Source organism: Myodes glareolus, chromosome 2, assembly GCF_982192425.1.
Source record: "Myodes glareolus chromosome 2, mMyoGla1.1, whole genome shotgun sequence".
NCBI lineage: Eukaryota > Metazoa > Chordata > Mammalia > Rodentia > Cricetidae > Myodes > Myodes glareolus.
In genome coordinates this window covers 95,520,882-95,534,397 of record NC_142027.1, presented here as the reverse complement: position 1 = coordinate 95,534,397, position 13,516 = coordinate 95,520,882, and the positions used below count along the sequence as shown (strand labels likewise).

General features: G+C 43.9%; 1 protein-coding gene across 7 annotated transcripts in view; it reads left to right on the top strand.

Moving 5' to 3' along the window:
• The window catches only part of Fgd4 (FYVE, RhoGEF and PH domain containing 4), a 168,207-nt gene that overhangs the window by 100,570 nt on the left and 54,121 nt on the right, over nt 1–13,516 (top strand). For all 7 annotated transcript variants that reach the window (XR_015000405.2, XM_085684800.2, XM_048452431.3 and 4 more), the window contains exon 4: nt 7,171–7,678. Coding sequence is in view for 6 of the 7 variants with exons in the window: in XM_085684800.2 (XP_085540926.2) it covers nt 7,171–7,678 (508 nt within the window). In the remaining variant the exon portion in view is untranslated. The remainder of the gene's footprint in view (nt 1–7,170; nt 7,679–13,516) is intronic.

The following is a 13,516-nucleotide window of genomic DNA, read 5'->3' as shown; positions in this document are numbered from 1 at the left end:
TCCCAAGATTTGGCTAACCTCTTTTGGGTCTGTATAACCTTTGAATCTATTACAGTTTCTAACTTAAAACTCCTGAAGCTGTGCTGCACAGCGGGGGGCGGGACACAGACCCGCTCCGCTCTGGCTGCAAACTGTCACCTAAGTTTTGGCAGGCGGATTTTTAACTATCCTTTGTACTACCAAGGCCTGGCTATTGCCGCTTTTTGTGGGCTGCCTCTGTTGTCCAGGCAAGCCCTCCAAGCCAGCTCAGGTGCCAGAACAGTCCACCAATAAGCTGCGGGCCCCGCGGAAAGACCGGGCGCCACACCCTGTGTTGCCCTGTGCCTTCCTCCCATAGCCCCCGCCCGGGAGGCGCCAGAGTCCGCCAGGCGCCTCCACGACCAGCATTGTGCCCTGTCCCAGGTTCCTGCGGCTCGCCGCTCACCGGCCACCTTGGGTTAGGGAGCCGTGTGACTGCCTTTTGTGTCGCCTTTGCGACTGCCTTTCTGCGTCTGGTCAGCACCGCCGTGCCTCCCGGACGAGTCTGCACCCGCGGCTGAGTGTACTGGCACACCACTGTGTTTTAACCTCCTTGGCCTGTCTGTAATGGCCCCGCAACTCACAGGCAGGGTCTGGCGGCCGCCTGCTCTCCTCTTTGCACCATCCAGCAGCCTGTTTCTCTGTTCCTAAGTGTACCTTGTAGAACCTCAGCCATGGTGAATGGCCAAGTGCGGTCCTGTGACCCACATTCAAACATGCATGGGAGTTTTCTAGTCTCCCTGAAAAACAAGCTCTGTGAAGCTGTTCTTTTGTTACTCAAAAACTCTTAATAGAACTTACAAATATATTTTTAATCCTCTCTCAGCCCGAGGCCCGCACCTTATGGGCCCTTGGCTATTTACTATGCTAGTCGCCAGCTACATTGGCCCTGTTGCCTTGGGAACGGATTCCCGCCAGGAGCTAACTGCGCCCAGCCTGTGCTCTTAGGCAAAAATTAAAGGTCCCAGCATGTGAGAGCCAGGGACTGAGTTTTAAGATCATCTAAGCGGTCTCTAGTGCAGTGTCATTTAATCCTGGTGCCTAGTCTCTTTATGAAATTAGCAGCTGATTTGCCCACTGGCCTTCAGCTCCGGATCAGACCTTTCGGCACCCATACTTATACATATCACGCTTATTCACCCCCTTATCATATGTGCACAATTGCACACTACAAAACTGGCCAGATTCCGGATTGTGGGGGAACCCTCACCTCTTTTGGGGTTCTTGTGGTGGATCCACGGACGGCAGGACGCGATTCTTCAGTTCTTCTTCAAGGCCCACCTAGAGACGCCATCTGTAGGACCCCGCCTTCCTGTGGATACCCACACCCGATCCAGGCGCGCGCGCTTTCCCGAACTCGGGCCCACGAGAATGGACGACTGTCCTGAGGGTTTAAAGAGACACACACAAAAGAGACCTGCTCACTTACCAAGAGTAAATGGCCACTTTATTAAACTCAAGTCGGGTATTTATACCAGTGGGCAAGGGGGATCAAAAGGGCAAGGCCTCCTCCCATCAGGAGCAGGAGAAGGAGATTAAAGGCCCCGGCGCCTCAGGCAGAATCAGCTGGGAGGGGCAGGCTATGGGCCAACTGCTAGAACCTTGATTACAGGTGGAATCACCATTACAAAGAGAGCCAAATTCTTCCTAAGCTATCCCCTCAAGCCAGTGCTAGTGCAAAATCTCCAGGGAGCCGGAGGTCACACGGCCCTGCAAATAGCCAGAAAGAAGAAAAAAAGACCTTGGTACCTACATCTTTGATGTCACTTACTACAGTAGATTGCTGGCCGTTTTCCCTGGCATTCCTTTTGAAGACGACAGAAACTGGACAGCTTGGCTCATCTCTGAGGACTTTCTCACAAATTATAAAGACTCAATATACACTATGTATCAAAGGCAACCACAGCAGAATGCACCACACTCATGTAGACAGGCCACTTCCAAATTTTTATGTATAAGCATTTCTCCTTCTGAAATGTTTTCCCTTTTATTATTGTGGCTCTGGTGTTGAACTTGGACCATACTCTTTTTCTGATTCCTTTCTCTGTTGCGAACTATCACTATTTGATTCTTCCGTTCCTCAGTCTGCAGCAGCAGTGACAGGGTGGGGTGATCGGGATGGAGGGAGAAGGTGACAGTACATCTCAATACTTTCGAAAGTGTCTTGCCTTAGTGCACTTCTCCACCCCATCACCCAGCTTCCACCTTACTGAAGATGGTAACCAGTCTTAGATTTTTGTTGGCAGCTTATTCATCTGCTCCTCGGTCCATCTTAAATGTTTCCTTGTAATGTGGGGCAAAGGTGATGAGATTTAGAGCTGGACTTCATAGCTTGAATTCTGGTTTTGCCACTTGGTAGCCAGGTGACAATGGCAGTGTGAAGGAATCTTTCCTGTTTATGGGCCCCTCTTTGGGAATTATTGTAAGAGTAAAACCCCATGGCCAGGGTGACGGCCTATGTAGTTTGAGGCACTTAGCGGCTACTTCGCAGACGCTGCCTGCTGCTGTGTCTCTGTGCAGGATCATCACAGTAATCGCTAATCTATCAGGCATTTGTCGAACTCTTCACACATGAAGCTAAGTGTGGGAATAAAGCTGGGAACCAGACAATACCACGTTCATGCTCATAAAGTGTTAGTCTGTTTCAATTTCTTTTTAATTATGTCATAGAAGTTTCTTAGACTATAGTTTTGAGTTTATGTTCCTTCTCTCATTTTGTAGGTTAAAAGTAGAGGTTAAAGTGTTACCACTGTCTTGGGGGCCCCTCTAGCCGCATAGGGCTTTAATAAGAAGCCACAGAGTCGGTGAGATTAGACTTTTCTGTCTGAGGGGGGCTGGGGGAAAAGCTCTCTCAGTGGTTTCCTTCTTTTTTGTTATTATTGTTATTATTATTATTTTATAAAAGTTTATTAATTTATAAAAGTTTCCATTTCTGCCCCTTCTCCCAACACCCTCCCACTCCCTCCACTCCCTCTCCTCCTCCCTCTCCATCCCTAAGGGCAGTCAGGGCTTCCAGCCCTGTGGGAAGTTCAAGTTCCTCCCCCCTCTGTAACATGTGGGCTGGCTTGTTGGGGTTTCTGTCCTTCCCAGTACCCCAACAGCCAGCAAGCAACAAAGAAAAATTACACACAGGACTCCATAAGGTTATAAACTGATTGGTCCATTAGGTCAGGCTTCTTGTTAACTCTTATAACATATATTACCCCATTATCCTTATCTATGTTAGCCACATGGGCTCAGTACCTTTCTCAGTGTGACAGCTTACATGTTGCCTCTTTGGTGGTCTGCGCAGGAATGGCTGAGAGAGAGCTTCTGCTTCCAGAATACTCCCAGTCTCTTTGCTCCACCCCTACTTCCTGTCTGGCTTTCCTGCCTATACTGCCTGCCTGGCCAATCAGCGTTTTATTAAAATATGATTGACAGAATACAGATAATTCTCCCGCACCATTTCCCTCTTTTTTTTTAAACAAAGGAAAATACCCATAATCCATTTGTTGGGAATGTGGGCGTAGTATTTCAGGCTACTTCCTGCTGGTTGGGGGCGCTGATAGTCTTAAGGGGACCTAAAGAAAATTTAGAGTTATAATCAAGTCATGACTGGAGTATCCTGTGAGTCTCAATCATCTCAGGCAGCAGTCTTGGATCAGTTCTGGATGTAGACCTCTGTCATCTGGGCCATCTGTTCCTATCGGAGATTTTTCAGGTGGCCTCCCTTGGTCAAAGGTGATTATTCTTAACTCTGAATAAATCCAGAGTCTCTCGTTTTCTGTGGAAACAAAAGCAAAATCTCTTCTCCAAAGTAACATACCTTTTGACTTCAGTTTTGAAGCCAAGGTATTTTCAAAATTCCTATCTTGGGTTAGTTCAGCAGCATTTATAAACAAAAGTCTTTTAGCAGTTGTTGCTCCTTCCTCAGCAATCAAACAATTTAAAGAGAGCATAAAAGCATACAGTATGAAGATTCTCTGTGCATTTTCCATCTTTATGTGGCTTTATTTTAACCTCTATTTCTTTTATTTTTACTTTTACTTTTTGAGACAGGATCTTTGTATATCTTTGTCCTGGAATAACACTGTAGACCAGGCTGTCTTTGAACTCACAGAGATCCTCCTGTCTCTGCCTCCCCAGTGCTGGGATTAAAGGTGTATGCTACCACACCTTGAACTCACAGAGATCTGTCTCTGCCTCCCAGGCATTGGGATTAAAGGCGTGTACTACCACACCTTGAGGTCACAGAGGTCAATCTACCTCTACCCCTTGAAGTCACAGAGGTCAATATGCCTCTGCCTCCCAGGCATTGGGATTAAAGGTGTGTACCACCACACCCAACTACTCTCTTTCTTTCCTTTTAACTTTAAGAATTTTAACTTTTAGCCTGCATATACACACTGTAAACCATTTAGAGGTTTTCTTCATCTTTGAATCTCTCTTTACTGTATGTTTTTCTTTTTCTGACCATATGAGTCTTTAATTTACTAAGCAATATGGAGTCCTGTGTGTGATTTTCTTTGTTGCTTGCCGGCTGTTGGGGTACTGGGCTGGACAGAAACCCCAACAAGCCGGCCCTCATACTACACCCCTCCCTCCAGGTCCAGGAAGGTGAGCATCCAAACAGACTGGATTCCAAAAATTCAGTATATGCAGAGGAAACAAATCCCAGTGTCATTGTCAATGGCTTTTCAGAAAGACCCCGAGCCAGCCACATTCAGAGAATCTGGTTGGATCACGTGCTCGTTCAGTCCCAGTCCAACTGGCCTTGGTGAACTCTCATTAGATCAGTCCCCTTGTATCAGTGGGTGAACGCACTCCTCACGGTCCTGCCTTTCTTGTTCATGTTCTCCCTCCTTCTGCTCCTCATTTAGACCTTGGGGGCTCAGTCCAGTGCTCCACTGTGGTTCTCTGTCTCAATCTCCATCCATCAACGGGTGAAGGTTCCCTCTGGTCTTGCCTTCTTTGCTCACGTTCTCTTTCCTTCTGTTTCTCGTTTGGACCAAGGGAGTTAAGTCCAGTGTTCCAATGTGGGTGTGGTTTCCTTCTTTATTCTCTCTCTCTTTATTGTCTCTTTTCTCTCGTGTTGTTTTACAGCTTTTGTGCCCCAACAGTACCTTCCAGGCAGTACAAGAGTCAAAACAGTTGCATTCCATTTTCAAGTGAGTGATTGTAGGTAAAAACATGTTTTTCATCTCCCTCACGTGATTGAACATTTCATGAATTACAGGTGAGAGCAAACTATCCCAAGAACCCACATGCATTCATACTCAAGCAACTTGTTATAGATTAACCATGTGGCAAGCAAGGTGTTTTTGTCAGGTCTTTTACTGGTAGGCTGCAGTTTGCAGTTACAAAGAAAGGGCCAATTACTTTATTACTTATCATATAAGGAATCTTAAAGGAATCACAAACCTAAACTTTCATATATGATAAGGAATAAGTCTTTTCAGGAGTTTGAGGGCAGAAATGGGTATAAGGACTTTCGTCATCAGCCAGAACTAACAAGAAGAGCACGTCAGCCAGTAATAACTGGGCTGCTTTGTTCTTGCTCCCTGACCTTAAAGAGTTCTGCATTCAACTCTGTGCCTGTCTAAACTTTAGATTGTCTTCTTGGGTTTTTCACCTCAAAGCTATTTAACAAAAATATCTTAGTCTAAGTTTGTTATTTTTCGAAGCTTTGTTTCAGCTGTGATGCACTCCGAGACCTGTGAACACGTCTCTCAACATTCAGGTTAAAAGAATTTAAACTAGCCAGCCTATTGGGATTTAATTGTTAGTCATTAACTTGAGCTACAATCCATGCAGCTCCTTAGGCGAGACTCACAGATCCTGCCTGTGAAACATATCCTTGTTTTTATTTTCTTTCATTAAAACTCTGTATAGGCTATCATCATTATCAAATTTGACAGTACAGCTAAGGAGGGGTTATCTTGACAATCCGCAGGTAAGAATGCCCAGTAGAACGGGATGTTTCCAAGCAATAAACACATTATATCACAAGCAATGGATCTCTCCCCAGGTCCACTCACACCATGCTAGATACCAGAGAAAGAGAGCCGCAGCAAACATGTAAAGACACAGGAGAAGCAAAAGACATTCCTGGATCTGCAGTCCTGACGCCTTGCCTAAACGAGTCGGGCCCATCAGAGGATTCCCTTCTGGTGCGCTGATACCAGGAATTTCAACTACAACTCGCTGCCCCTCTGGCATTTCCAACAGCAAAATATTGTACAAATATTCCCATAGGAACATAATTATGTATTGGGAATGAGGTTCTATTGTCCAGTTAGTACTGTCATGATTACTACAGTAGACTATCAACAGTAATAAGGTCTTAAAAATGACTAAAAGAAGATTTGAGAAAGGGATGAAGTGTACTTCTTAGATAGACCAGCAAGAAAGGGTTCTCAAAAGGCCTGAGTGACAGAGGGGGGAGTGCACTTTACCAGTGTCCCGGGGAAGATGTGCTGGGCAGAGACCCTAACACGCACACAAATGGAGAACTACAGAAGCGGGGCAAGGCCACAGTGAGGGGACAGACTGTCCCAGGAGATGGGAGATGCAGGAGCTGGGGAAAGCTAATCTGACAGATGTCACGGATGCATTTGTGGACTCTTGCATGTATAAGGATCTGATTTGTGAGGACTGGATTGGAAAGATCAAGAACAAAATTGAAGAGGACCATCGGTGATCAGCTAGCAGCTACTCTCCTATTTATTATGTATAATAAAGGTTTAAAAATGTTGCTGCTTTCCAAATCAAACTAACTTGGTTTTATAACAAGTTTATAAACCAGAAATATCTGTGCTTGTTTGCAGAAATGATTAAGAAGTAAAGATCTTGGGAAAAGGTATTCTCATGAAACAAATATTCTTTCATCTCAGTCTTTACTGAATAAGCTGTACTAGTAAATGGCTCACGGGAATGCTCTAACCAAGAAATGCTCAGGTTCATTCAGTCTGCTTTTGGTTGCGAGCCAGCCATCGACAGCTGAGCCACCTCCAGCCTCCCCTCTTTGCTTGTTTAAATGCCACTTGTGTCCCAAGAATCTGTGTTTCCAAAACCACTATGAATAAGAATCGTCTCTTTTAACCTGGAATTGACTTGTCTTCATGCTAAAACTGTTCATACCAATGTTTCTTTTTCTATTTTATCTTATAGTGTTTTGTCAAGCTACATCGATTTGCAAAAAGATTCTACAGTGAACCTAAATATTCCTCAAACTCCAGGACAGCATGGATTGACCTCCACACCTCCACGGAAATTCCTAACCCAGCACTCTCCACAGAAGCAGCAAAATGATACAGATCAGACTCGGGGCCAGCACAGTGGTTTGGCCAATGGTGTGGTGGCCGCACAAGGCCGGACGGAATGTGAGGACAGGAACACAACGGTGAGGAGCCCAGAGGCTGCTATTCCAACTGCTGAGACCTCTCCTGACACACACTTGGTGAATGGAGAAGGAAATGAAACTGCCACAGATTCTGTATCATCCATAACCAATAGCCATGATGAAGATGCTTCTGACAGCAGCCGCCGGACTCCGGGTGCTGACTTAGGGCTGCCCTCCAAAGAAGGAGGGTCAGGGATGGAAGCTGAGCTACCAGAGAAGGAGAATGGCGTGAACACCATGGAACTGGATAAGCTGGACCAGCACCATGAAATGAAGGTAAGCATAAGCTGTCTCATTGCATGGGAAGCATGGCCAAGTGTCTTATGGTCCAGGCTGTTTCACAGCACCTGTGAAATGCACCTGTGAAATGCATGTGAAATGCTCGGGTTATCCACACCAGCAGATAAACCATTTGCAAGCTCTGGGAGCTACTGGGTTCTACCCTGTCTCAGAAGTGTTTCCCTTTTCCTTCCTGTGGCTTCTTTTGGTCGTTGTGTTGTGATTTCTAAAAGCATGGTTGTATTGTAGACAAACCACAGCAACCACATTGTTTCTACTTAGGAGGCAGATATTTTTTGTGACTCTAGATTTTGGTGCTATAGACCAGTGTTGTTTCCCTGGTGTGAAAACCACAAACCTAAATAGGAAAATACAGGAAATACTAGCTGCCACAGCCAGGGGTGTCACCCTAGACAAGGGTGGGACTGTAAGAAAGTGGCCCAGCGCCAGGAGATGAGAGTGATCTGAGACCACATCCCTCACAGTGAAGCACAGCCTCACACGGAACCGCTTCAGTGTGTGCGCAATAAATAGCTCAGGTTCCTGGGGCGACACAGTAGAGCTGAGCTCACATCAGATAGAAAATTTTGCTGGCTGTATTTTATCAGACTTTTAAGAAAATCTTTTTTTAAAATGAAAAAGAATATTAGTGATCAAGCAAAACCAGAAAATCTTGAGACTACTTCTGGCTCATCCATTACTCATAGGTATTTTTGTATGCCCGCTATAGATTGTTTTGGTCTTGTTTATTTCAGTATCTTATTTTGGGATTTTAATTACATTGGCTTTCATGCCATGCTTTGGATATGTTGTAGCAAAGGTGTCATGTTAAGTTTTGTTCTGAATTTCCCTAGTCTTTAACATGCTATGTATTTTTCTGAAAATGAGCTAGAATTCTCTTGCTCAGTCTTTCTCATTGATTATACTAAATAAAATTAAAACTTTGACAATTGTGGAAACATCATCAAATAGAAAATCCAAATCTTAAATCTATTTCTGATCATTTATGCTTATATGCCCTAGCATCAGCAGACACTCTTAAGGAAAGGACAGATTCTACAATGTTAACGTGCTGAATGGTGGTTGTATTTAGTACACTGGCTGCAGTGTAATCAACGAAGGTTATAATTCTAAGCAGTTGGTGGGGAGAAAGTGACTCATGCTTCACACCATTGTCTGAAAAGCAAAGAAACACAGCAAAGGGATTCTTCTTGTTCATCAGTCGGCGGGAAAGGTCTGGTGTTTCTGCACATGAGAAATGGTGACAGGAAGAGACAGGCAGAAGCATGTTGTCTTTCATAGATGACAGGACAGGAAGAGTCAGGCAGAAACACCTTGTCTTTCGCAGATGACAGGAAGAATCAGGCAGAAACACCTTGTCTTTCACAGTTGACAGGAAGAATCAGGCAGAAACACCTTGTCTTTCACAGTTGACAGGAAGAGACAGGCAGAAACACCTTGTCTTTCGCAGTTGACAGGAAGAGACAGGCAGATGCACGTTGTCTTTCACAGTTGAGATGATGTCCTCAGGGATCATCTGTGATGCAGCAAGTGCAGCTCCCATGCAGGAACTTTGGTGGTGGCTTCTGCGGTTGGTTACTAGCTCATCCTCTTTCCTTTGTGTTATCTGTTGTAGCTGCATATTCTTAGATGACTTTTACTTGACTTAAGAGAGAGAATGCAATTTTCTTTTTCTTTTTTTTCTTTCTTGGAAATAGATATTTTTTCATACAATATATCCTGATTATTCTTTCCCCTCCTGTTTCTCCCAGATCATCCCTATTTCTCCATCTGTTTCTCACTAGAATACAAACAGGAATCTAGAAATAAGATAGGAACAAATACAGCAGAATAGGACACAGCAAACCTTTTTTTTTTTTGGCAAAGCCAATGAAGCATAGAGTAATACAGGGCCTTTCCTTGAGAGTCAGTGGATGGCACATGTGGTGTGGGGTGAGCTGTTGATCCAAACACCACCAATATCAGCATGGTGGTAGTATGTTGCCTGTTCCTTCTCTGAGACTTGCCACATTGTTTCATTATCTCAAAATGCAATATGTTAATGGTATAGGGACAGTATATTTTGTTAATTTTGTTAATTTGTGCATTTTACCACAATTAGGAATAAGAAAGTTCTTTTTAAATTTTTTAGTAGAATATGGTGGAGTAAGCAGTTTGAACAAGGAAGAAGTAATAATGCTCCTTCTGGCTCGTGATTGGACAAGCCAGTAAAACTGTGTAGCTAAGGGATATAAACTGCATGATCACAGAGCCCTTTTCCGTGATAGCGTAGTAATTCTTTGTAGTTCTGTGTGATAAATTCCCTTGGTGACCTTCAGATTGTCCAATGCTTCTTGGACTTTCTAATGTGATAAACTTTTAAGATATAATGGAAGATTTAAAATTCATCATGCACACAACTGAAAAAAATAATTACTGTCTTTATATGAGTGGGTGAAGAATTTCAGATAGATCTCATTTAAACAAATATTCAACCTAATGGCCATTTTCCTGAGAGCTGGTTTGAAAGTTCTAGTGGATAGCATACCTCAGTAAGGCATTCTCATCTTGCTTCCTCTGTGTCTGGCTGGTGACTGACTCTGCCTTTCCTCTTCCCAGAATTCTCCATGTCTGTTCACCCCGTCTATACTTCCTGTCTGGACACTTGGCCAATTAGCATTTTATTAAACAAGTATGAGCTACAAATCTTTACAGTGTACGCAAGCATTATCCCAACATTTTCCTTTTTTTTTCCTTTTCAAAAATAAGAACCCTGAATCTAATCTCCTTTGTTTAGCCTTTTTCCTGACTATTACCCATAACTTGTAATCCACACTTTAAACAAAAACAGACATCCATAATCTATTTTTTGGGAATATGAGCGTAGTTTTCTAGGCTACGTTCTGCTAATTGGGGGCACTGGTAATCTTGGTGGGACCCTGAGAAAATTTAGGATTATGGCAAAATCCTGACTGGAGTATTCCATGAGGCTGGATCACTTCAACTTTGAAGCTGTTCTAGATATAGAACTCAGAGGAAACTGCAACAGAAGTGCTCTGAGATGTTGGATCAGCTGGGCCATCCGCTCCTATCTAAGGTTTTTCAGGGGGTCCACCTCGATCTGAATCCACAGCCTCTCATTTCCTGTGGAAATAAAAGCAGAACCTCTTTCCCAAAATAACATGTCTTTTGACTTAAGTTTTGAAGTCAAGATTTTTTAAAAATATATAGGTTGGTTTAATCCAGCAGCATTTATAATCAAATGTCTTTAGCAGCTGTTGTTCCTTTCTCAGCAGTCAAACAACTCAAAGGCATCTCAGTAATATACAGTATCCATCATATTCTCTGTGTATTTTCCATCTTTATGTGATTTTTTTTGTTACTCTATTTCTTTTCTTTTTTTTAGGGACTTTCTCTATCCTTTTTCTTTTCTCTCTCAAGCCTATGTATATTTTTAAACATACTGTAAACCATTTAGAGATTTTTTTATAAATGGCTAACATTTATCCATTAAAATGCATGTACTTAAGAAGTGGCAATCATTTTTAATTAAATTCCTTCCAAAACGTGCTAAACGCATATCTTTTCTCTCATTGCAGAGCGTGCTTAATTTAGTTTAAGCACTTATGAAAACTAAACTTTGCTCCAGATAGGAACTAGGGTACCGTTGCCTGTGACATCCTTAGCACATATTGGGCTGAATAAACTGCCTTCTTGTCCCCAGAACTGAGGGTCGTAGCGTTTTCCTTACCACAGTAGACCTAGCTGACTCCAGTCTTCTTCTATAAGGACGGGGAGGTAGCCCCTCACGATCTGGAAGGGACCATGTTAGTTACTTTTCTCATCACTGTGGCAAAGCAATGAGAATAACCTAAAGGAAGGATGATTTGTCTTGACCACCGCATGAGGGCGCAATCCAGTCTGAGAAGAATGGAAACGGGCAGCTGGCCGCAGTAGTAAGCCCGTGGCCAGGAAACTGTGGAAACAGGCAGCCGGCTACAGTGTGCCCCTGACCAGGAAACGTGGAAACAGGCAGCCGGCTACAGTGCACCCGTGACCAGGAAGCATGGAAACAGAATGGGTTAACTTAAGCTGTGAGAGCAGCATTTCTATTGTTAGATACACAACTTAAACTAACCCGTTTCTATTATTATCCCTGCGTTCAGTTTGGTTTTCCCCCAGCTACATTCAGCCTTGCCATAGGCCAAACCAGCTTCTTTATTAAACAAAGGTAATAAAACATATTTACCGCATGCAGAGGGGCATCCCCCATCAGTGTGCTATGGGCTAGTATGCTGTGGGTTAGTGTGCCATTGGCTAGTTTGCAGTTTGTGTGTGTGTGTTGTTTGCATATGGATGCTGGTCCACACCTTTCACCTTATTATTTAAGGTAGTTTCTCATTTATTGTTGCATATGCACTAGCAGGCCCAGCAGCTTCTGAGCGTTCCCCTGCCTCGGTCTGCCAGCTCACAGAGCCTCCTGGAATCACATATGCACACGAACTTCCATGGCTTTATGTTGTTTCCGGGACAAGGATCTAAAACACTGCTTCTCAACTTGTATGGCAAGCATTTTATCTGTTGAGTCCTCTTCCTAGACTGAGCTGACAGATTTTGACATTGCCTAGTACCCAGGAACATGCATTTGGCCTCACCTGCCTTATCATGAGCTGAAGAAGAAAGGGAAGGACAAAGATATGACTGAGATTCAGAACACAGATTCTGGCAGTTTGATTGAGAATGGCCCCATAGGCTTGAATTTATTTGAAAGTATATATTTGAATGCTTAGTGGCCAGGGAGTAGAATTATTAGGAGATGTGGTCTTGGAGGAGATGTATCATGGGTGTGGGGCTTGGAGTTCCAAAAGCCCAGTGTCTCTCTGATCAAGATATATGTGTGTGTGTGTGTGTGTGTGTGTGTGTGTGTGTGTGTATGAATGAATATGATCAGGATATAAAGCTCTCAGCTACTGCTCTACCACCATGCCTCTCTATTCCTGTCATGGTGATCAGGAACTAACCCTCTAAAACTGTAAGCAAGCCCTTAATTAAATGCTTTCTTTTTTAAGAGTTGCCTTGGTCACAGTGTCTCTTTACAACGACAGAACAGTGACTAAGACAATACGTGAGGCTAAATTCAGTGCTATTAGCAGGTCTGTGACAATCTAAATAACTGAGTACTGATGGACCACACGGCATAAAGGTGGCTGACTCTAAGGTTGGGCCTTGCTTTATCAAGGTGAAAGGTGTCCCATGGGGGCCACTGGGTATGTCAAAGAGGAGCCAGAGGGCAGTGAGTAAAATGGTTAGCTATTATGACAACTTGTGACTATGGTCCTGAAGGATATGGGCACAGAGAGCAGAGCCCATCAACAGCCTCCTAGCCTTGCTGAGGGCCTGGGATGTGGGTATGGAGAGCTGGTCAGGGTCTGCAGCTCGGCGATAGGAACCAGGGGGAGCAGAGGCCGACGTGGGCTCAGCTGAACACTGAAATAAGGCAGAAATTAAGAAGGACCCGCTAAGGTCATAGTGTGCTAGAAGATAGGATTTGTGTGGGAAAGAGGAAGATGGGGTCTTGAAAGCATCAGCTATATGTGTCTTAGAGAACAGAAAGAAGGCCTGTACCATGATCCGGTACTCAGGAACAGACTCGAGGTATTTTCTAGGTATGGATACCTCTGTGGAAAGTGAATACCTCATCTTGGAGGAGGGGTAGATCACAAATAAAAATACATTTTTAATTTTCTGGGTTTTTAAAAGAATTTTTACATATGATTCCTACACATGTCTCCCCCCAGCCCCCCATGTCATTCCCTCCAAAACCCTTGGTCTCTT